General features: G+C 51.1%; 1 protein-coding gene across 1 annotated transcript; it reads right to left on the reverse strand.

Annotated features, from left to right (window-relative positions):
- Positions 1–221: 221 nt before the first annotated feature.
- Positions 222–25,133, reverse strand: Plekhd1 (pleckstrin homology domain containing, family D (with coiled-coil domains) member 1; the record flags this gene model as incomplete). The annotated part of the gene is given in 12 exon segments (XM_013521969.1): positions 222–1,777; positions 2,095–2,244; positions 2,589–2,733; positions 3,032–3,164; positions 3,668–3,846; positions 4,838–4,931; positions 6,675–6,769; positions 22,709–22,761; positions 23,630–23,721; positions 24,424–24,500; positions 24,655–24,744; positions 25,040–25,133. Coding segments are annotated over 12 exon segments (1,372 nt in total), but the record flags the coding sequence as incomplete, so codon positions are not given.

The raw sequence follows: 25,133 nt of genomic DNA on the forward strand, positions 1-25,133 counted from the left end.
CTTTCTTCAGCGCAAGCCATCATTAATTTAATTCTTTAAAAACAGCCAGGCATGGTGGTGCGTAATCCCAGCTACCTGGGAAGCTGAGGCAGGAGGATTGTAAATTGGAGGCTGGTTGACTTAGTGAGATCCTGTCTCAAAATAACAATAAAAACGGTTGAGGATGTAGCTCAACGGTAGAGCAGCCCCTGGGTTCAATCTCCAGCACAGCAAAAACAAAATCAGTAATCTTGGCTTTATACATCTTCCGCCTTGTTTCAAAGTTCATTCTCCGTACATATTGGTTAAACATGTTCCAGGTTATGCAGGATTACACATATTTAAAGCTTTTACATTTACATTCAGATGCACTGGTTCCCAAGTGCCCCCAGGGTCAGTCCCACTAACTGGCCGTCCCTGAGATGGCACCGTCAGCGTCGGTTTCTCCAGGTATGGAAGAGCAAGACAGTGCGGTGTCCCGGCTGGCAGAGCGGCAGACGGGCCTGCTCCCGAGGGAGCCTCCCTCCGCATCTGCACAGCCTGCTGCGGCTTCTCAGGGACCCGCACCTCCTGCTGGGACTTGCCCACAGCCATCTGCTCATCCACCAGAAAGTCTGTTTTCTGAAGAGCAGAGAACCAGTACCTTTAACACCACCAGTGTCCCAGAACCCCCCAGTCCTGTGTAGATCCCTTTTCTGGAGAGATGGACAGACAGGTAGCTTCAGAGGGTGGGCCTGGGAGGCTCACGGGTGAGGGACATCCTGTGACCCTCCAGCCTCCTGAGGGTGGTGGTCTCCATAGAAACTGCAGACGGGTGCACAGCCTCAACCCCGACACGGAGCCCACCCGTGGCTACTGGTTCATCCCAGCCCCAGGCGCCCCATGGGCGGGGGTCACGGCTGCGTTAGTTCACTGGGTGAAGCCTCTGCAGGTGATGGAGACGATGGGCCCACCGGGCCACTGTAGCAGGGACAGCTGTCTCTGCCTGAGCCTTTGCCACGCCTGAGCTCTGTCCCATGTCCTCTGGGACTGCCTGCGCTGCTGCTGCTGGCCCCAGCCCCAGCCAGGGTCCAGGAGGGACACGGTGGGCCCCACCCCTCTTGCAGGTCGCTGGGCTGCGTGTGGGTGTGCGGGGGGAGCCGGCAGGCGGTCCCGCAGCCAGGGCCAGCCAACCCCGGAACCTGACAGCGTGGCCTGGGCCTTCCTGCCCTCCTGGGACATGGAGGAAGCGGAGGCTGTGACCAGGGACATCTCTGAGGCCAGGCGCAGGGTAGGAAAGCCTGGGAAGGGTGAGGCGGGGGCGGGCCCCACCTTTGAAGGTGAGGCTGTTTATCACACCGAGGACCAGGTACAGCGGTGCGGGGGGCTGTGGCCTTCAGCCAGAGAGGCAGCGTCCAGGCGCAGGCAGCGTCCCCACCCCACGCCCTGCCCAGCAGCAGTCGCGCACAGCCAGGCCCTTCCTCCCCTCACCATGGCAACCGGAGCAGCACCCAGGTTGGAGCCGCAGGGAAGGACAGGGTGTGGGTGGCGTCCCGTCCTGGGAGGGCGAGGCTGGCCCCCAGGTGGCGCAGAGCCCCATGGAACTGGGCCTCCTCTGCCGCCCCAGACTTGCGCAGGGAGGAGAGCCCTCACTTTCCAGCCCGGGGGAGCACGGAGGCAGCGCCAGGCTGGGTGGCCATGATGTGGTAAATGGACTCCCGGAAGCGCTGGTCCCGGCTGAGCCGCTTGGCCACCTCCTTCAGCTCTTCGATGTTGCTGGCTTCCAGCTGAGAGTTCATGAAGGACTGGGACGGCTTCACTGGGGAGGCAGGGCCCGGGCACCCCGTGAGCAGCCCTCCGTCCACCCAGGGTGGTCCCGACCCCGACCCCGACCCCGACCCCTCCTGCCTCCATCGTTCCCGTCCACGGCTGCCGAGAGCCCCCCGCTGCCGCAGTCCTGCGAGAAACGCAGGCTTGAGAAGCCACCAGGGCTGGAAGCGCCAGGCCGCGGCGGCACGGCCCAGCGCCAGAGCCCGGCCAGCCCCGCCGCTGCCCCACCCCGCCCCGTCCTCTTCCTGCCCGGCCATGCCCAGCCCGTGCCCAGCCCGGCCGCAGGGCCGGCGGCGCCGCACTCACTGTCGTTCCAGGAGGTGCTGGAGCGGCGCCGGTGGAAGCGGCAGCTCTTGATGCGGCGCGTGGCCGCCTTGTGGATGTACACGGAGTTCTTCATGATGACCGGCATCTTGGCCTCCAGCTCTGCGTTGCGGATGCACTCCTCGAAGAACCCTGCAGGGGGCAAGAGGTGGGGCAGCGACCCTTCCCGCCAAGGGTCCCCAGGGCCCGATGCGCCTACGGGGGCCCCACGCCCTCGGGACCACAGCCGCCGTGTGCAGCCTTTCCGTGGGCAGGGCGGCTGAGCACAGCGCTCGGAGGTTGTGAACAGGCTTTCCCCCTGGATCCGGACCCAAAGGCCAAAGGGAAGCAGGGCAGAGGGGCCCTTGCTGGCAGGTGTCCGGAGAAGAAACGCAGCCAGGCCCGCCTCGTGCACAGCGGGGCCTGTCCCGCTCCTCGGCTGGGGTCTGGGGGGCAGAGCTCCGGGCGGGGAAGCAGTCCCCAGAGGGAGGGCTTACTCTTCAGATGGCTCACGTCCGCCCGCATCCGCTCCTCCTTCTCCTTATTCCGCACCTTGGAGTTGAGCCCTTGCTCCAGGCTCTGCAAAGCCCCCTCCGCCTCCCGCAGACGCCGCTCCAGGTCCATTCGGACCTTCACCTCGGCCTGGGGGACAAGGAAGGGGGCTCTCTCCGTGGAAGTCTTCCGAGCACCCCCGGCCCGGCGAGCCTGGGCGGCAGGTTTCACAGCCTGCCCCCACAGCGCACCCCCACTCGGAAGGCCTGGGTGTGGCCTTGTGCCCGAAGGTGTGGACCAATGACGGAGCGGACTGCTTCCCCTTGGGTGGCACTATGCCCTGTACCTGGCCAGCTGGTCATACTGGCAGAGATGATTCGGGCAGCTCCCCGGTAGGTTAGGTGCCGAGGTGGGCAGGAGACCCCGGGAGCGGGAAGGGCCCGCGCACCTTGAGCTCCCGCTCGGCCTGCTGCTTCTCTGCCGTCAGCTCCTGCAGCGAGTTCTGCAGCGCCTGGGACTGGCTGGAGTAGAACTCCCGCTCCTCCTCCAGGGCCCGCGAGCGCTCCTCGTTCTCCTTCATCCTGCCGGGCAGGAGAGGAGCCTACTCGACGCGCACCCACCGAAAGGAGCTGCTTCTCTCACGGATCTGCCTGGAGGCACCCTGGGCTTCCAGAACCTTCTGGGTCCGGTCACCCAGGTGGCCACAGCGATGGTGTGGTCAGTGAGGGGAGCCCTGGCCCTGGAGGCAGAAGATTAGAGCCCCAGCTCTGCGGCCTGTCATTCCCGTGACCCTGAGAAGCCCTGTCACCCCCGTGAGGCTGTTCCCTCCAATGTAGAAGGAGGCAAAGGGAACCTGCCCAGTCAGCCACAAAGCACGATTCTGAGGACCCCAGGACTCCGCTGGCCACTGTGGGACAGCCGCCCATTTGGAGAGAAGGGCTGTCCAACTTGCCCGGCAGGGAAGCTGAGTCTTACGCTAAAGGAAGCAAGTGACCCGCCGGTCAGCGGCAGCCAGAACCGAGTCCAGCTTGAGGAGTCAGCAGCCCCCAAACTGCTATGGACTCGGGGGCCTCGGGCCCCTCACCGCTTCTCCGCCAGGAGCTTCTCCGCCAAGAGCTGCTGAATCCGCTCCTCGATCTGCCTTAGGTTGCTATGGAGATCCCCAATGGCAGACGCCTGCTCACGCTGATTGGCCAGGGACTGCGGCTGGTTCTCATCCTCCTCCAGCATTTCTAGCGTTTTCTTCTTCTCTATGGAGAGTTCCTGGCGTGGAGGTTGGGAGGGAAGTGCATGGGCCCACTTTAGTTTCTCCAACATGGCGGTCCTCACGCACCTTTCATTCCAGGGAGCGATCTATACTCCTCTCTCAGAGACACCCGAGAAGTCTCATTCTTCAAAAGTGAAGGCCAAGACCTCCTTTCTTACAGGGCAGGGGTAGCCCTCCGTGGAGGGAGTCAGAGAGGAACCCAGTGTGGCTTCCGGGGAAGATGACACCTAACAGAGGCCCAAGGCCCGGGGGAACCATGACCTCCTGGGGCTCTTGTTCCTTCAGGGGGAGAAAAAGATGTATGGGACTCATGTGAAAAACATCCCACAGGATGAACTCAAGAAGCAGATTTAGATGTTCTCCGCATTTATCAGCTCCACGACACAGGAGGCCTGGAGTTGAAACGACCCATGGGAACCACCTCCCGTGAGGTGAAGCAGCAGGGGAAGGTAAACATGGAAAGGTACCACAGACGAAGCTCCAGAATGGAAACTCCTGCGGCCCTCAAGGCAATTCAGGGGCCCAGCAAACAGGAACAGGTCACACACCATGCCCTGGGCGCCAGGTTTAGAGACACCATTAAGACACTGTCTAGCCGGGGTGTGGGGGTGCACACTTGTAGGTGTTCCAGCACTCTGCGAGACTGAGCACCAGTCATTCAGCTAAGTGAGTGAGTCACAAGCAGGATGCGGCTTCACTGCCCGCCCGAGCCGATCCTTCATCTGGTATAAAAATACCAGCACTGGAGGATGTGTTTCCAGAAGCCATGGTCATCCCGAGCAAGCTGGAATTCGCCCTTGGGCCTGGGAATAGTCAGTCCCTGCTCTGGGCCTCCTGCACAGACCAGGTTTCCCAGCCGTCCATGCAGGAGAGCGCTTTCGGATGAGCACCCCTTCCCGCCCGTTCCGCTTGCAGGCATGCGCTGAGGAAAGTGCTGGGGGAAACACCAGTGTCCTGAAGCTCAACCAACCACCAGCGGCCCCTCACCTCCAGCGTCTGCTGCAAAGATTCCGTGAGCTGCCGCAGTTCCTTCTTTTCTTGTTCCACGCCCTTGAGGCATCTCGCAGTGAGTTCTAGCTCCCTGCGGGGACAGAGGGCCACGTCTGGCAGTGCCCACCCCTCCCAGCCTCTGCACACAGAAACACTCCTGCCGCGCCTCCTGCCGTGGCTCAGGAGGCTGTGCGTGGCCAGGCCCTCTGCAACCCTGGGCCCCCAGAGTAGCTGTAGGGGTTGAGGCTGCAAGGAGGCCCCAGCCTAGTGAGGATGGAGTGACCTGCTCCAGGTGCACACGGATCTGTCAAGCAGGATAAACCTAGAGCCACCTCACAGGCAGTTCAGAGCTCAAGAGAAAACAAAGGGACCAGCCACGCCCGTGCTCCCTGGACAGTGCCTGCTATAACCTGTAATCACTGTGACAGGAGACACGGCGAGATCCCCTCCCTGGGGATACGGACGCCTTCTGTCTCCTCCTCCTGTTTTAAATTGTTGGCTTTTTGAGACAAGGTCATGCTATGTAGCCCAGGCTGGCTTTGAACTCACAGAGTCCTTCCTGCTTTGGCCTCGCAAGTGCTGGATTATAGGCATGTGCCGCCACGCCCGGCTGCCGTCTGCCTTCTGCACAAGCCTGGGTTACCACTGGCTTTTACATGACTCCTCTACCCCTGGGTGGAGTATCTTTCCCTTTTCCCACCCGGTCTTCCAAGGCCTACTCACATTTCAAGGCCAGCTCCATTTATTTATTTAGGTACCGGGAATCAAACCCAAAACTTGGCGTTTGCCGGGCACACCAGCTCCATTTAATCTCTACTCAAACCCGAAGGGATCACACATCTATCTTGGTCCCTAAGACAAAGCAAATCTGCACTGTCTTCCAGCCCTGACTATACGTGATTGTGTTCATGTTTCTGAGTGTGAGTCTGGTTTTCCCAATCAGAGCAAAAGATTCTGGATGGGGGAGATTTAGTTTCTTATCCACAGTCTGGCACAATTCTGGACGCTGAGTAGGTCCTTAGCTTTTGTTTTGGTAAGATTTTTCTGGCCCTCCCCAAAATACATGTCTGGTTCTTTTGTCTTACAAGGTCACTGGAATAAAAAATTTTCTGGGAGCCGGGTGTGGGGGTGCAAGCCTGTAATCCCAGCACTCGGGAGGCCGAGGCAGGAGGATCACTGTGAGTTTGAGGCCAGCCTGGGCTACAGAGTGAGTTCAAGGCCAGCCTGAACTGCACAGTGAGACCCTGTCTCAAAAAGACAATCAATCAATAAATCAATCAATCAATCAATCAATCAATCAATTTCTGGGGTGTCATTGATGATCAGTGGTGACGAGGATGATAGAGACAGTAACCCCCGCCGTCAGCACCACCCGGGACAGCAGTCTCCAAGTTCCTGGATAGGCTCCATTGGGGTCACCAGCAGTGCACTGTTTTAAAACATAAACTTTGAGGGTCCTCCATTCAAACCATAATGTAGAACTAGTTTTGCAAATAATACGTGGGGCTCAAGATCCCAAGTGACGTCATTAGCCAAAATAAGGACGGATGTGCAGGGGAGACAGAGGGTGCTGGGGGTCTGGGCTAACAGCACCTCCAGGCCGGGTCAGCCTGTTCCTGAGCCAGGGAGGGGGAGCCCTTGCGAACGGTCATTATCAGTGGGCACAACCCCCCCAAGGTCTACGGCTTCCCCTGCACACACCCAAGGCCTGGAGTGTTGGGAAGAGAAACCCAAACCAAGCAGAAGCGGTGGCTCCTGGGCGGAGGCTTCTCCAAGCACCCGCCGCGCCGCCCTAAGCAGGGTGCCCCTCCCCCGGGGGCGCCGCCGCCGCCACCTCTTGATCTGCTCCTGCTCCACTCTCAGCTCCTGCACCACCTCCTCGAACTGCTGCTTCTCCGCCTCCAGCACCTGGTTCAGGCGCTCGAGCTCCTGTGGAGAACGGAAGGGGAACAGCAGAGTCACGGGGAGCGGAGGGCCCTCACCCCGGGAGAGGGGACCCTCTAGGATTTAGCTCATCCTGGGCCTAGGCCAGGCCGGCCCCTCCCGAGGACAGAGCTCTCAGCAAACCCCCCATCTGTGATGAACTTGGCCCGTTCAAACACAGTTCCCAAGCGAAGACGGGGTCTAGAAATAATCCAACAGCTCCCTGTGGTGTGATTATAGAAACGCCTGCTCCGCGGGCAGCTCCAGTCGCCGGCACTCTAAGGCGAGCAGGTGGCCCGCAGTCCTGCAGGAAAAGGTGGCAGTGCGGGCTTCCACGAAAGAGCCCCGGAGCGATGTCAAAAGTGGTAAAGAAAAGCCACCCTCAACCCCAAAGTCAGAGAATAAGGGGTCTTTTTTTCTCAAGGCCTCTGAGCCAGGTGACTGAAGCTGCCCTTAGCCCCACTACAGCAGGAAAACCAGAAAACCAAGGACAGGCCCCTCGGGGTCAGACTGGTGGCTTTGGAAAAGCCACAGCCTAAGTGTTTTCCCGACAAGCATGAGCCCTCAGGAGTCCCATTTCCCTGGAGTTCAAAGGTAGATGCTCCTGCACGATGTTTCATGTGAACTTTGGCTTCAAGGACCCCTTTGTTCCTCCACATTTTGCACTCTGGAAGGGTGTTATTCCACCGCTTCCTCCCTCCCCCCACAAGTTACATTCTCACTTTCACCTGGTGGCTTTGCTCTCCAGTGGAATGAATGGGAGAGCAGGGCTGCCCATCCGAGGTACTGCCCCTGGCTTTGAGGCGATGGATTGCTTATCTAGCCAATAAAATACCGAGAGGGACGAGCCTGATTTCAAATGCCACGACCTCCATTCCTACACTTCTTACCCGAAGAATGATTTCTTCCCCATCTAACCGTTATTAGCACTTTGGGTGAGAATCACTGGTCACACGCTGACCTCAGTTTGCCAAACGCGGCACCACGGGGCTGTGCGCGGGACCTGAGGCTCCTGTAGGCTCGTGAGGAGCCGCAGGGCGCCTGCTCCAGCGGGGCGGTGCCGGGGACCAGCTACGGCCAAGGAGGTGTGAGCAGAGATGCGTGGCTTCCAGACAGACACCCCGAAGGGCCAGTGCTTAACGGCTACCCTCTCTCTCCCCTCCACAGCAACACAGCCAAGAGCCGTTCTCCCTTAGCGAGGGCCCCTGGAGCTGCGGGCTCCGAGATCAGGGACCCCAGCTGGGGGCACCCAAGGAGATGACCAAGAAATGTACCGCGCTGTTAAAAGCCACTGAGAGTTTGCAGTTGTAGCCTGCGTCTATTTACGACAGGCCATGCATAAACATAATATGAAGAACATTCCGATTTTATTCTTATAGACTCCCCCTTTTAAAGAAAAAAAAGCTCAGAGCTTCAAACAGTTAGATGCCCCTGCTTCATAATATATTAATATTAATACATGCTCAGGAGCTGACACACAATCTTGCTGATGTGATAACCCTCTGTGGCCTCCGGTTCAGCAGATCTGACTGAGTCCCCTCTGATGGCCTCAACCGCCTACGGAAGACCTGTGTTGGGAAATTATAAGCTGCAAAGCTTCAGAATGACCACCTGGAGGACTCAGCTCCTAGCCTCACTCCTCCCTGGAAAGCTTTCTTTAACACTCCAACTCGCCAACGTATCTGTACCCCACCCCTTTTTTTTGGACAGGGTCTCACTATGTAGCTCAGGCTGGTCTTGAACTCACTTTATAGCCCAGGCTGGCCTGGCACTCACAGCGATCCTCCTGCCTCAGCCTCCAGAGTGCTGGGATTACAGTGTGCACTACCACCAGGCCCGGCTCCCTTGACTCTCTGTTAGCTGGGATAACTTTCTGTGGCTGACGATGGGTGTGCGTGAGTGACTGAAATCTTGCTCCTTCCCTCGCAAGCATGAGAGCGCCTCACGACGCCAGCAGGTGCCAGCTACGCCTCCAAGGACTAGGACGGGAAGCTGCTATCTGAAAATAACACGGCAAGGCAGTCACTGGGCTTTTCTTCTCTCCTTCCTCCCTTTTGCAATCTCTGGCAATGTGACAGATGCCTTTTCCACCTGAAAGTCACTAACTACCGTAACCCAAATAGTACTTAGTGCTGGTTGGAAGGGTCAGGTGAATGGGTGCTCATGAGCTGGAGTCCTTCAGAGTTGAAACAAATTATCTATCTACCATCTATCTATCAATCTATCATCTATTCTCATCTATCTCTCATCTATCTATTATCTATCTATCTATCATCTATCTATCATCTACATCTATTTTTCTGCAGCGGTGGGGCATAAACCCAGGGCGTTGCACTGAGCTGCATTACTTTTTATTTTTTACTTTGAAATAGGGTCTTGCTAACTTGCCCAGGTTGGGCTCAAATTTGCAATCTTCCTGTCTCCACCTCCCGAATAGCCGGGATTACTGGCATGTACTACTGTACCCAGATTCAAAGCTACTTTAAAGGAACTCCAGTCTTCATCAGATGCCTGAATCGCTCGGTTTTCCTGCTCTAGATGGTCCAACCTTGGCGTGAGTGACCCTGATGACAGGAAATAGGCCCATTTCTTAACATAGCCCATTTTTAAAAGAGCTGTTCTGTTCCCAAGTTTCTTGTTCTCCAAGGCACACAACTCTAGTTTGCCATGCTTCACGGGACATGATTCTAGTCCTCAGTAAAACTAATTATACTCTTAATAAGAATGCAGTGACCTAGGCTCCCGATTAAGAAGACAACGCAGTAAAGATTCTTTGCATGGAATTTGCAGGCTCAAGGCTATTCCAGTAAACACTTTGGTGAGATTTTTTTCGTATAATTCTATTCATTTATGCCACACGTGGGTGCTTAGTGTTCTGGGCAACCACCACACTGCACCCTAAGGATATGAGATGGACTCATGGACCCCAGAGGGTAGTGCAGCTATTAATAAATTCAGATCAGGAATAAAATGTTACTGAAATAATCAGACACACTGGAGTAGCCAGCATATATGATCCACAGGACATAGACTCAGTTCTACAGAGTTGTCCTGGATGGGAATAGGTAGTGTGGAGAGGTAGAAGGATTAGGGGGAGATCGGGTGATTCTTGAGCTGATAGACAAAAGGGGACAAATAGAAAGACAAGGGAGGAAGATTCCAGACAACAGGAAGAGCATGTGCAAAGGCCCTGTGGAAATAAGATGCCTTGAAGAACCAAGACAGGCTCATACGGCTGAGTGCAGAGTGAAGGGGAACACAGTGGGAAAGGGGCTGGGAGGGCTGATAAAAGTTAAACCACGTACAACCCTGGACTATGCCGAGGATTTGGGTCTTCCTTCCTGAGCAAGGGGAGGCAGTGAAGGTTTCAAGCGAGGAGAAGGGGGAGGTGGTGGGAAACGTGATCTGATTTCCATTTAAACAGTGACTACGGCTCAGTTTGGAGGGACAGATGAAGACGGCCAGAAGCAGTTTCAGGAGCCCAGGTGGGAGGTCACTGAATTAGCGCAAAACCTAACAGCAGTGTGCGCCAGGCAGAGCCGGGCAGCAGGAGGAGGAAAAGCGCCCTGGCAGAGTCTAGGTCCGGGGGAGCCATACTAGCAGAACTTGGGGGTGAGATCGGACAGGGTAGAGGCAGAGAGGAGTCCTAAGTTTGCGACCTGCATAAACCAGGGGTAGGGCACACTCCTGAGACAGGGACCATCAGAAAACCATCACTGTGCTGAGGAAGATCAGGAATTTGGTCTCGGACCTGTCGCGTTTACCGAAGTGCCAGCAGTAGCATAGAAATAGCAAATGAGGTTAGTGGCCTCAACTTCCTTAAGACCCAGTGCAGACAGGAAATGGGGATGAGCATTGCTTGAAATGAGGGAGTACTGCCTCAGAGGGTTGCTAGCAGGATTACAGGAGCTGATCTACTGCAACTGCTTGCAACACAGTAAGTGCTAAAATGTTGCTAGTGTCATAAATTCAAACTGTATCTTTTCAGAAACAGACAGCAACTCAAAAGAACAGAAAACGCACAAACAGCAGTTAACATAGGATGAACACACTGCCTAACATTTACTATGAACTGAACTTACTGTTCTACATATCTTACATGTATCAATTCATTGAATCCTCATTAAAAAATTTACAAATAGAAATATATTACCCTTATTTTATAGATGGGAAAAGCACGGGTACTAGTTAGGTTACTTAACTTGGTCAAAGTCATACAGCTCGTACATTATGAAGGGGGAACTCAAACACACCAGCAGAAGCAAGATGAAATGTCCGCACATTACTGAGGGAGGATAAATCAGTACATATTTTCTGGAAAGCAACTTGGCAATGTGCATCAGGGGTCTTTAAACTTCTTGTCCTTGGACTTAGTAATTCCACTTATAGGAATCTATCCTAAGGAGATACAGTAACAGAAAAATAAACCAAGATTATTTGTACAAGTTTATACACTGTGACATAACTTATACTAGTGAAAAGAGCCTAAATGTTAAAAAAAAAAAAAATAGGAGATTAACGGCCAGGGATATAGCTCAGCAGCACAAGTGCCTGCCTGGCAAGTGCAAGGTCTTGAGTTCAATTCCTGGCACCTTCCAAAAAATAGGAGATTAACTAAATGAAGCATCACCTATAATGAATCCATATATGGTCATTAAAACTGATATTTTAAATGAATGCCAAATGGCATGACAAAGGTATGATGTTAATGAAGGTATGATAAGAGATCTAATGAAAAAGCAGGCCATGAATTGAATATCTGATATGCTCCTAATGATGTATAAGATATAACATATAAGAATAACACATTCCTATGGGGGTATAGCTCAATGGCAGAGCACATGCTTAGTATGTATGAGCCTTGTGTTCAATTCCCAGCACCACAAATAACACACATGCATATTAAAGAGAAAAGGAACAAACAGGGCAAAGTGACAAAGAAAAAAGATCAGAAAGTTGACAGTAGTTGCCCATCAGTGGGGGGTTAAGGATAAATTCATGTTTTCCAAGTTTTCTACAAACGCTACTATTTCTACCACTAAGAAACCAGTTACAGACAGCGTTAAAGAGGAAAAAGAAAGAGAACGGAGACTTCCAGTTTCCGGTGCAGAACATAAAGTCAGCACTGCACCCTAACAAGCAAAAAGCTAAACAAAGCGAAAAGACAATTTCAGATCTGCTGGAGAAGTGAGGTCACAGAGTAATCGGTACCACAAAGACGGGAGAAACAGGTGGAGGTGGGTACAGAAGACCACATGCACGGGGCAGAACCTCACCAGCCAGAACCTCAGCGGGAAGCGGTGCACAGGAAGGAAAGCCCGAGTCGCAGCCGACTTGCCAAAGGCTTAGAGGGACAAGTCTGAGAGTTAAAGGCTCCCGGAACTCCAGTCTTAGCCCCCGCTACCCTACTTCCGTGAGTTTTACTTCTCAGAGCTCTACCAGTTTCTCCTAGTGAGTATCACAGAAAAATGCCATGGTAGGTCCAAGAGAGGGGGAAGAAATAGCCATATGAGGACAGAAAGGAACAGCCTGTTCTTTTTAACAAGCCTGCCCTCAGAGGAAACTATCTTACGAGATCCCAACTTGCTGGGGTTTTATCAGACACTCAGCTATCTAAGGGAAGGGAAACAGCCAACTCCAGCCCACTGTCCCCATCCTTCTCACCGAAGGGGTGAGAGGAGGACTGGGAAACACGTGTGAAATCAACAGTTTAGGAGCCCAGGGGCGCCAAAAGATTGAGACCTCATCCTAGGACAGTAGGATGCGTCCTCTTCCTCCACAACTTACCACTACACTACTAAAGCCCTATTGGCCTCTTCAACAAACAACCACAAGGCTACCAAAAGGCAAAACACACAGTTTTAAAGGGTTGAAAATGGTTGGGCATGGTGGCACATGCCTGTAATCCCAGCACTCGGGAGGCTGAGGCAGGAGGATCATTGTGAGTTCGAGACCCACCTGGGCTACAAAGTGAGCTCAAGGTCAGCCTGAACTGCATAGTGAGACCCAGTCTCAAAAAGACAAAAAAAAAAAAAAAGTGTTAGAAGAATTTCTTCGGAGAGAAGGAAGGTGATACAGTTCGGAAATTCAGATCTACATAAAAAGGAAGATATCGGGGCTGGGGATTTAGCTCAGCGGCAAAGCGCCTGCCTGGCAAGCGCAAGGTCATGAGCTCAATTCCCGGTACTGGAAGAAAGGACAAAAAAAAAAAAGGAAGATATCATAGAATAATAACAAAGTAAAATAAACACTTTTATAATTGATCTAACAGATAACAGTATGTTCAGAATAATAATAGCAATGATGTATTCAATTATATATGCTCGTGTATATTTCTACCTGCTATGTACACTTATGTAAGTAAAATGAATGAGAAAATAATGGGGCAGGGTAGAGATACTACGAATAGCACTGCTTGAAAGTGGACTTGGATTAGTTGTAAACATGTATCACAAATTCTAGGGCAATCCCTAAAATTTTTTAGATGCTATGAAAGGAGAAAATGGAATCACATAAAATGCATAATTAAAATAAAAGGTTAGGAAGAATGTGTGGAACACAAAGATAGGGACAAATAAAAAGTGCAACAAATAGAAAACAGAAACAAATATAGTAGATATCATAAAACTATATCAATAGTCACTTTAAATGTCAATGGCCTAAGAGGATTGTTGCGAGTTTTAGACCAGCCTGGGCTACAAAGCGAGCTCAAGGCCAGCCTGAACTGCATAGCAAGACCCTGTCTCAAAAAGACAAAGACAAAAACAAGCCAAAATGTCAATGGCCTAAAATACACCAACCAAAAGACAGAAATTTTTAGAATGGATCAAAAAATGACCCAACTGTATGTTGCCTACAAGAAACCCACTTTAAATATAAAAATACATATAAATTAAAAGTAAAGGGATGAAAAATGATATATTATGATAACACTGAATAAAAGAAACTGGGATTATCTATATTAATTTCAGACAGAGCAGACTTCAGATTAAAGAAAGTTATCGAGGAATTTTCAAAAAAGAGACTAGTCCTTCAAGAAGATATTGCAATCTTTAATGTGCCCAAGAACAAAGCATCAAAATATAGTACATGGTGCAAAGAGAAACAGCTGAATTCACCACTATAGTTGAGACCATCTGTCATGCACTGATAGATCTAGCAGGTAGAAAATCAATAAGGACATAGTTAAGCTCAATAGCACCATCAATCAACTGGATATAATTAACATCTCTTATGAACTGAATGTTGGTGTTCTCACATGTGTTGGATTTTTGCAGCCCTAACCTACAGTGTGATAGTGTTTAAATAAAGGGCCCTTTTCAGTTAAGGGGGATTAGATGAAGTGGTAAGGGTAGGATCCTCATGATGGAGTTAGTGCCCTTGTAAGAAGAGACATCAGAGAGCTTGCCCTTGGTATCATCTCTTGTATGCACAAGAGGGAACATGAACACATACTGAGAGGGCAGCTGCCTACACACCAACAGAAGAGGCCTCAGAATAAAGCATGCCTTGGTGGTACCCTAACTTTGAAAATTCCAGAACCATGAGAAATAAAGTTCTGCAGTTTAAGCCACTTGGCTTGATTAAAGCACAACAAATTTAGACACCTATGGACCATGTCAGGCAACCACCACATATCATTCTTCTGTAGCTCATGGGAAGCATTCACCAAGACAGGTCACACTGTGCGCCATAAAACACATTGTAACACATTTAAAACAATATAAACCACACAATGTTTGCTCGCAAAACTTACACTACAGGGTTGGGGATATAGCTCAGTGGCGTAAGCACCTGCCTGGCAAGCGCAAGGTCATGAGTTCAGTCCCTGGTACCACAAAAAAAAAAAAAAAAACACAAAAAAAAAAAAAAAAAACTTACACTACAAATTAATAGCACAAAAGTAGCTGGAAAATCCACAAAATACTTAAAGATTAAACAATATAGTCCTAAATTTTTAAAATGTCGAAAAAGAAATCTCAAGAGACATTAAACATTTTTTTGGTTTTGGTTTTGGGTTTTTTTGAGATAGGGTCTCACTATACAGCTCAAGCTGGCCTTAAACTCATGACCATTCTCCTGCCTCAGCCTCCCAAGTGCTGGGATTACAGGCATGAGCCACCACGCAGGGTTTAAAAATATTTTAAACTGAAAGAAAACACAATTCACAGCTGGGGATATAGCTCAGCAGCACAGCGCCTACCTGGCAAGCACAAGGTCATGAGTTTGATTCCTGGTACTAAATGAAAACACAACTCACCAAAGGTTTCCAGATGCAGCAAATATAGAGGGAATTTCAAGGAATTGAATGAATATACTGGAAAAAAAGATTTAAAATCAGTAATCAAAGAGTCCACCTTAGGAAACTAGATAAAGAAATTAAATCCAAGATAAGCAGAAGAAAAGAAATAAAAATTACAGCAGAAACCAATGAAATCAATAAAGAAAATTAACAAAACAAAAAGCCGGTCCTTTGAAAAGATCAATAAAATAATAAGCCTCTAGCAAAACTAAGAAAAAGAGAAGACACAAATCACCAATATCGGAGGTAGAAGAGACAAAGAGGAAATATCACAGATACCACAGACGTCAAAAGAATAATACGGGAGTATTAAGAACAACTCTGTGCCCACAATTTGATAAACTACTACATGAAATGAACCGATTCCTTATAAGACATAATCTGGCAAAAGACACAAGAATCATACCTGTGTTCACAGCAGCACAATTAATAATAGCTGGATCTTGGAAACACAGCAAATGTCCATGAACACATGAATGGATAAAGAAAACGTGGTATTTATACATGATGGAGTAGGACATTGCCATAAAAAAGATAAACTTGAGGAATCCACAGGTAAACGGATGCAATTTGAGAACATAATGTTAAGTGAAATAAGGGCCAGGGATACAGCTCAGTGGCACAAGCACCTGCCTGGCAAGTGCAAGGTCTTGAGTTCAATTCCCGGTACCAAAAAAAAAAGACAAATGTTAAATGAAATAAGTCAGACAAATACATGAGAAATATGTATATAGAGGAGAGGAGAAAAATAGAAAAATGATAAATAGTAAAGAGTTAAAATGCTTCCCAAATTACATATTTTATTATTTTAAAAATATTTTAGTATATATGCTAATTCATTTCACTTATACTGAAAGTTAATCTTTGTTGAAAAGAACATTTGTGCTATTATCTGCTTGTGTCTTTTTTCTGTTTTTGTTTTGTTTTGCTTTGTTTTTCCAGTACCGGGAACTGAACTCATGACTTTGCGCTTGCCAGACAGGCACTGTGCCGCTGAGCTAAATCCCCAGCCCCTGTTTGTTTCTTTCTTGTAAGAATCTTTTTGGGCTGGGCTTGGTGGCACATGCCAGTAATCCCAGCACTCAGGAGGCTGAGGCAGGAGGATCACCTGGGAGTTTAAGGCCAGCCTGGGCTATACAGTGAGGCCTTGCCTCAAAAGAATCTTTTTGTTTTATGTCTTGTGCTGAGGTTTTTTTTTTTTGTGTGTGTGTGTGTGTGTGTGTGTTGAGTAACTACTTTGAAGATAATGATACACAGTGTAATAACTATCATTATTTTCTTATTATCTGGCTATGAAAATGTTTTATTTTTTCATTAAAGAAAAAGAAAAGCAGACAAAAACCAGACAATCTGAATAAACCTATATCCACTAAAGAAATTAAGTCAATAATTAATAACCTTTCAAAACAGAAAACATCAGGTCCAGATGGGTTCTCTTGAATTCAACAAAAAGTTTTAAAAAGAAATTATACCATCTCTTCACAATCTCATCTAGAAGACAAGCTAAGGAATTCTTCCTAACTCATTTGATAAGGCTAGCATTACCTTAGTCCCAAAACGCAATACAGACGTTGTAGGAAATGGATACTTAGATCTATATCATTCAACACAGATGCAAAAACCCACAATAAATTATCAGCAAATCAATCCAAAAATGTATAAAAAGAATTATCCATCATGACCAAGTGCAATTTTATCAGTATGCAAGAGTTTCTCAATATCCAAAAATCAATTAATATATCTATCACATCAACAAGCTAAACAAGAAAAAACACCTGATCACATCAACACGTGCAGAAAAAGTATTTGACAAAATCCTATGCTCGCTGGTGATTAAAATGCTCAATAGACTAGGAATAGGAGGGACTGCTTCAACCTGATAAATATGTACAAAAAACCTACAGCTGAGCCAGGCGTGGTGGCACTTGGGAGGCTAAGACAGGAGGATCGCTGTGAGTTCGAGGTCAGCCTGGAGCACACAATGAGTTCAAGGTCATCCTGAACTACATAGCAAGACCCTGCCTCAAAAAAGCAGAACAAAGCAAACAAACCCTACAGCTGACACCATACTTAATGGTGTGAAACTAGAAGTACTCCCTAAGACCAGTTGCAAAGCAAGTGTGTTTCCTCTCACTACTGCTTTTTCACGTTTACTGGAAGTGCTAGTAAAGTCGTAAAATAAGAGTAGGACACAGCCAGGCGTGGTGCCGCACGCCTGTAATCCCAGCACTCGGGAGGCTGAGGCAGGAGGACTGTTGCATAGCAAGACCTTGTCTCAAAAAGGCCAAAAAAAAAAAAAAAAAAAAAAAAAAAAAAAAAAAAAAGGAAATGAATGGTATATAGATTGGGAAGAGGGAAATAACATTGTTTTTGTCACAGATCACATGGTAGGAAATTCAAAAGAATTGACAACAGTTCCTGCAGCTCATAAGTAACTGCAGCATGGGTGAAAGGTTAGTGTACAAAAGTCAATTGTTTTCCTGTGTACCAGCAACAAACAAGCGGAATTTGAAATTAAAAACACAATACAGTCCATATTAGTACCCCTGAGAAATTAAATGCTTAGATTTAAATCTAAAAAATGTACAAGATCTATGTGCAGAAATACACAACTAATGAAATATCAAAAAAGAAATAAATAAATGGAGAGCTACCCCGTGTTCACGGATAGGAAGACTCGGTATTGTCAAGGTGGCGTTTCTGCCCAGCTTGATCTTTACGTTCAATTTAGTAACAGCGAAAAATCCCAGGACATTATTTTATGGCTACTGACAAACTGATCCTAAATTTTATATGGAGGGAAGGAAGAGGGGAGGAGGAGAAAGGAAGGAAGGAAGGCAGGAGAAAAAAATGAACCTAGACATAGGTTCATTTCACAAAAACCTTACACTTTTCACAAAAAAGAAACTCAGAGTGGACCATAAACCCAAATATAAAACACAAAAACTATAAAACTCCCAGAACACAACATAGGAAAAGATCTGGGTGACCTGGATGCTGATGTTTTAGATTCAACACCAAAGGCATGAGCCATAAAATTACTGATAAGGTGGATTTCACTACAATTTTTAAACTTTTGCTCGGCAAAAGACAATGCCAAGAAGTGGAACTGCTGAGGCACACGGGAAGAGCACCTGAGTTCTGTGACATGCTGCCACACTGCCCTCCAAGGTGGCTGTTCAACTGTGAGGAGAAGCCACACATTGGTGGAGGGGTGGCTTGCAGATGTTTCTGGTAAAAGACTGTTAGCCAAAAACAGAAGAACTCTTATACATCAATTAGAAAATGAACAACTCAGTTTTTAAAATGGGCAAAAGACAGGAGACACCCAGCCAAAGGTCTACAAATGGCAAATAAGCCTATCAAAAATCTTCAACAGCATATATCGCTAGGTAATCACAAACTCAAACGAGATGCCACTACCCACCTACTACAGGAGCCAGAATCCACACTGTTGACATCACCAAATGCTAGCAAAGTTGTGGAGCAACAGGAACTCTCATTCACCGCTGACGGGAATGAAAACGGGCCCAGCTCCTCTGGAATAGTGTGTCAGCTTCTTACAAAACTAACCTCACTTTCCCATTCGATCCAGGAATGCTCTCCTTGTTACTTAGGCAATGAATTGAAATGAACATCCACACAAACAACTGCATCCTGATGTTTACAGCGGTTTGCTTTACAATTGCCAAAACTTGGAAGCGACTGAGATGTCCCTCAGGAGCGAGAATGGATAAACAAAATGTGGTAATCCCGACAATAGGGTATTATCTGGTGCCAAAAATGAGCTACCAAAGCACAAAAAGACATGAAGGACGCTTAGATGAATATTACTAAGTTAAAGAAGCCAAGATGAAAAAGCTACATAGTGTGCTGGGCATGGTGGTGCACGCCTGTAATCCCAGCACTCGGGAGGCTGAGACAGGAGGATCATTGTGAGTTCGAGACCAGCCTGGGCTACAAAGTGAGCTCAAGGACAGCCTGAACTGCATAGCGAGACCCTGTCTCAAAAAGACAAAAAAAAAAGCTACGTAGTGTGTGACTCCAACTACAGTATATGACACTCTGGAGAAGGAAAACTTCAGAGACAGTGTGAAGACCTAAGGCTGCCAGGGTAGTGGGGAAGAGGGGATGAGTGTATGCAGTGTGAAGGGATGCAGGCCAGTGACGCTGTCCTGTGGGATACCACAGTGGTGGGTACATCATACGTTGCCAAAACCCATAGTACATGCACAAGACGGAGCCCTGAGGCAAGCTCTGAACTTCGGGTGAAGGCGAAGGCACAGGTTCACTGACTGTAACAAATGCGGTGTGGGATACAGGTGGTCGGCAGGTGGGGGCAGCAGTGGGCATATGGGAATTCTGCTCTTCCCTCAATTGTGCTGAAAGCTAAAACGAGAGAGAGAGAGAGAGACAGACAGACAGACAGACAGACAGAGACAGAGACAGAGACAGACAGACCGAGACCCCGAGACTGAGACCGAGATAGATTTGGTTTGTTTGACACAGGGTTTCACTATGTAGCCCAAAGTGGCCTTGAACTTGCTATGTAGCCCAGGTTGGCCTCAAACTCATGGCAGTCTTCCTGCCTCAGCCTCTGAGTACATTCTCAATTGTTAGATTTTTTTTTTTTTTTTTTTTTGAGACAGGGTCTCGCTATGCAGCTCAGGCTGGCCCTGAGCTCACTTTGTAGCCCAGGCTAGCCTTGAACTCACAACAATCCTCCTGCCTCAGCCTCCGGACTGCTGGGATTACAGGCGTGCGCCATCACGCCTGGCGCTGTAAGACTCTTAAGAGAAACTGATGCTCAGGAACAGCCAGAGAGGCCGATTAGCAAGAAAGCTTTATCTCATCAACCTGAAAGGGCAGAACTTCCTGCTCCTGTAGCCTAAGGTAGGGTACAGGACTGAGCCTTGGCTAAGACCTGACACCATAAAAGCCTCTCTCCATTGTATTGTGCTTGTTCTACTGATCCGTGGACTGACAGGAGTTGCAGGCACATAAAGGTAGACAGAAGGCAAACTTCCACTCGATGAAAGGAAGCACTCTCCAATAACCCCGGAAGCAGCGAGCTGGCCAGAATCAGGATCAACGTTCATCAGGGCGGTCGGCAAACAGCTTCACGCTTGAAGTGTGTGCGGTCCTTCCTAACTCAGACTATACTCCAACTGGGAGCATCTCACATGGCTCGCACCCTGCCGGCCTGGTCCTGGGCATGTCTGATTTCCCACGCCCCTGCCCCTGCCCACATGTGAGGCTGGGCTCTCGCACTTTGGCCAGAAAAGGCGAGAAAAGCAAGCTGTCCTCCTGGGGGCCGGAAGGGGAGGGAGATGAGGCCCTCCACCCCCAAGGGAACTTGCACACCAGGAAGAGCATGGCAAATGGGCCCAGGACAGCACTCTCCGCACTCTCTGCTCAGGCCCCCCGGGGTCCCGGACCCTTGCTGGCACATGGCGGGCCTCAGGCGGCTCACAAGTACAGGGTACATGGCCGTCTGCACTGCACGGACCCCTCCCCTGCATCCCATTGAGGTTTCAGATGGGAGCACTCATCGCCTGGGTCAGACCTCACAGATGGGGAAACTGAGACTCAGAGAACTGACAAGCCCAAGGTCACACAGTCAGTCATGAAACACTACTCCAGGCCTCATGGTGCCACGCCAAGTCTTCCGTTCGGCCAGCCTGCCCGACAGACCGCCCAAGCCATCAGGACACTTTATCACCGGGCACGGTGCCAAATGCCTTCCTGTGCAGTTCGGAGCACACCTGGCAGCCTCCGCCCTGCAGGGGAGGTGGGGGAGGGACGGGGGACAGACAGACCCACGCTATGGACGAGCAGGTTAAGAAAGGAAACTTTGGTAGAGTGAGTCAGTGGTCAGGCCAGGAAAAGATGTTGATCTAGGGCACGCGGTGGACAAGGACCACTGACTCGGGCATAGCTCTGTCTCTCCTACCTGCCCAGAGCACCCAGCACTGCAGGTGCCAGTTGGGCCTGAGATTTACTCTTATTTTGTACCCAAAAAAAGCAAGTTCACAGCTGACGGCTTCCCTCCAATGGGCGGTGGCATTAAGCAAGGCCTGTGTGCAGCAGGTCTCTACTGTCCTGATTTCCTCGCTAAAGACCTAGATAGAGTGTCTAAATTTTCCTCCAGCTGACTGTGCCCCAGATTTAGCCTCTCTGATGGATAAGTCTCTCCCTGCTAGTGCTGTCTGTCACCCCATCCAATCCCATCCCATCCCAGCTTCTTGAATCACCTGTCTTTAAATTGTTGGCAACGCACCAGTCACACTCAAAACATAGGACTGGGGCAAAAAGGCCCAAACTCTAAACGGGGCCGCAGGTGAGAGTCTGCTGACATGGAGGCCCAGCCCCCTGGGAGCAGAGCGCCTCGGTATGACAGTCCAGGTTTCCAAGTGTACAGCCTCAACCCTTTTTTATTCTTTGTAATCAGCAAATGACTTGAAATCTAACTGGAAGAATAAATGGGCCAAAAGGACTGATAAAAATTTGGAAGAAGAACAATAAAAGTGGATTGTCCTGCTGGATTAAAATCATCGGTTCATTCCATACCCCAGGCAGGTGCTGGACAGGCTCTGAGAAGGTTTGAGGTACAAAGGGCACACAGGGTCCCTTGAGGGGTGGTCAGAAAGGTGCTGAGCCCTGACAGCAGGCACTGCACCTGCCTAGACCGCTAGCCCCGGCCCTGTGGCTTGCCAGCAAGAGGACAAGGAAAGGTGCCAAGGCAGAGAAGTGGACCCCATCAGGTCCTCCCATGCGGGGTTCTCTGGACAAGCCACTCTACAGCTCTGGGGCTCAGACAGTTCACGTGCAGGATGGGCCCGTAGTAAATAACAGCATGCACTAATAAACGCAGACACTCCTCACGCACGCACTGTGTGCTGAGCCCTTCCTGTGTAAGGTCCTCCTTCACCCTCACAGCATCCTTAAGAAGATGGGTTCTATCATTACTCTCCCTTTCCAGATGAGAATACTGATGTTCAGACAGGTGGAGTAACTTGCCCGAGGTCACACAGCTAGAAGTGCTGAAGGCCAAATACAGACAGGCAGCTGGCTCCAGATTCCACACTGCCAGCTCCGACCCTACCCTGCCCTTCAGGCAAGGCCATGCTGCCTTGAGATCTGACATGATGCAAACTTCAGGGGCACCAATGGGGCAAGAGTCTCCTTGCCCCCACAGGCTGCTTCATGCCAGTCATGAGCCTGCTTGGGAACTGTGTTGTCAACAGAGAATGAAGGGACCCCAGGATCACCAAACCCCACCACCCTAACGCGGCCAGACCCCCAGCTCCGGTTAGCATAGGCCATTCCAGTCTCCCGTGAGCATCAGTGAGAAGCAGCTTACGAAGTGCTCGATGACTCTTTCTTTAGATGGTGGCTCCCTACCCTTTTTCCTTTGCTTCCGAGTGGGCAAGGAGAAATACACTTCCTGCCCAGCAGGTACAGCCAGTGGCAAGTGTCGTCATCCCCCCGGCCTCCTGCAAAACCCCACCTGACTCCCCAGCACACTCCCTGGTGCCCGGCGCCCGGCGTCACTCCCCGATACTGTGCTAGACACGTGCTGCAGGGCTGAGGAGGGGCAGCGGGGAGGCGCGGCAGCTCTCAGCATCATCCTCTGTGCCTACCTCTCTCTGCTCCCTCTGCAGGCACAGTTCTTCAGTCTCTTCCATCAGTTTGTCTGCAAAGCAAGCACACACTCACAAAGGGCTCCCTCAGATCTCAGGGCCTGAGTGGGCAGGTGCTGGAGGTGGCCTCTGTCACCCCAGCGTCTCCCCAGGAAGAGCCCAGCACCCCTGCTGACCAGGGACTGGGGCGAGCTCTGGTGGGGGAAGCTACCTCCACAGCCCAAGCTACTTCGCTCCTCTCTGGTTATCATCCCTGCTTTGTGCATTCACGGGGCCATGATGGGACCTCATCTTTGAATCTGAGCAGCCCCAAGGACTGCCGTAGCCAGCCTGGTCCCCAGCGCCTGACCCACGAGCACTGGTGTCTGGCTAGCGGGGAAGGCAGAGCCCTGGGGTGAGGAAGGGGGTGTGTGGAGCAGGAAGAGAGGAACCAGGGCAGGGCTGCGAGTTTCTAGGTAGACCGAAGAGGACAGGCCCCGGCAATGAGCAAGGCCCTGGTTCACTGCCTTCTCTCCCGTGCAGGCTCTGGGGCCCAGGATTGGATGGCAAGGTCATCTCCATTCAGGAACGCTCACTTCGAGCCCAACACAAGCGCCCACAGGCGTTTTCTCTCTGACCTCCACTCTGCCTCTAAAAGCTAAAGACTATTTTTATCTCCACTTTAAGGAGGAAGAAACTGAGTTTAGAGTTGCTGCTCCACCCAAGGACACACACAGCTGATGGGGGGGTGGTGACAAGGTGGGGTCAGAGCCCAGGCTCCCCTAACAGCATGCCCCGCCTCCAGCCGCACTGGCCAAAAGGACAGTTAAGGCACAATGAAGCCTTCCAGGAGCTCCTCAGGAGGAGCCCGCTGAGCCCCCAGACACCCCTCCCAGGCCCCATGGGCCACCAGTAGGAGCCCTCAGATCCCCTGCAGCCAACCTAAATACTCCTGCTTTTCCTTCGCCAACTGCAGCCCCTGGGCCTCCAGGCTTTTGATCATAGCTTCTCCCAGCTGGGCGTTCTTCCAGGTGCTGGGGACGGAGGGCAGATGGGACAGGGCGGAGAAGGGGAGGAAACAGTGGTTAGTCCAGAAGCAGCAGGGGAGAGAATGGGTCTGTGCCGTCCCCGCCCAGCGTCTCTCAGAATCTCAGCTTGTGCTGTCACCGCGGCACCCGGGGCTCTGGGCGCGACACCAGCATCCGCCAGCTACAGGGCCTGCAGGCTGCCCTGCGCTGGGAAGCGGGCCACGGGGGCCGGGCCAGCAGAGCCTTCAGAACAGGGAGGAGACTGTTTTCCGGTGGCGTCTCACTAGCACGGCCACCACCGAGCACAGGCACAGGGCGGGACTCTGTTATTTTGGGCCCGAGGACAGGCATTCATGTGCAAATGCCCGGTGTCCCCCAGGACTCTGCGATCTAGACCAGATTTACAAAGCGTAGCTCTGCTCCTCCCTGGGGGTGAAGCCGTTTCAAGGAGGTGCCAAACACAGCCAGTGACACTGAATTCACTCCCCAGGGTGGGAGACGAATGACGTCCGCCTCTGCCACCTGTGACCATAGATGCTTCCCGGCTCCACGAGGGAACCCTCACAGATGCCCTGAAGTCGGGCCTGCTTCCTCTCCCCTGCTGGCCAGCTCCCACGGCCCTGTCGGTGCCCACAGAGCCCTGAACTGACAGGCAGGCGCCCCATCTTCGAGACCCTCACGCAGCCCTCCCTCCCGGCTGACACTTACACCTTCCCAGACTCTTGCAGCATTTCCAGCCACTGCGTCTGCTCGAACTCGGACTCCGCGGCTAGCAGGACGTTGCCCTGCCGGGAAGAGGAGCCGTGGGCATGCCTGGGAGGTGGCCATGCCAAGGGAGAGTAGACCACTCCCTCTCCTGTCACCCCCGGGCACTGACATCCCCCGCAGGAAGAAGCCGGGGCACCCCCACCACGCCCGGGCCGAGGGGCCTTCGCTCACGTGGAAGTCCTGGTGCGAGATCTTCATGGCATAGGGCATGCTGGGCTCTTCCTTGGCCTCCACCAGGCAGCCCCCCAAAGGGATGACGCCCTGAGGAGGAACCAGAGCAGGCAGCCCCACCCCACCAGCTCCGGTCACTCGCGGCCCTCGATAAGGCCAAGGGCCCCAACTGAATCGACCCGGGGGCCACAGGACAGAGGCCAGGAGTGACTCCCAGGGGGAGGAAGGGCTGGGGCACAGGAGGGCGGGGCGCTGGGCGTCTTGTGCCCTGTGAGGATCTGCTCTCAAGGCTCCCTGCTGGGCCGCAGATGACCGAGCCTGTCCCCTCCACATCCCCTCCACGCCCCGGCGTCCCCTGTGCCTGCCCCGCCGGGCCTCCTCTCACCTTGGGGTGTATATTGAAGTACTTGTTGGTTTCAAAGCTCTTCTTCTCACTCTCAGAGTAGTACAGCAGAAAGCTCTCTTTGATGATGAAAAAC

Source organism: Chinchilla lanigera, unplaced genomic scaffold (assembly GCF_000276665.1).
Source record: "Chinchilla lanigera isolate Chin_1 unplaced genomic scaffold, ChiLan1.0 scaffold00065, whole genome shotgun sequence".
NCBI lineage: Eukaryota > Metazoa > Chordata > Mammalia > Rodentia > Chinchillidae > Chinchilla > Chinchilla lanigera.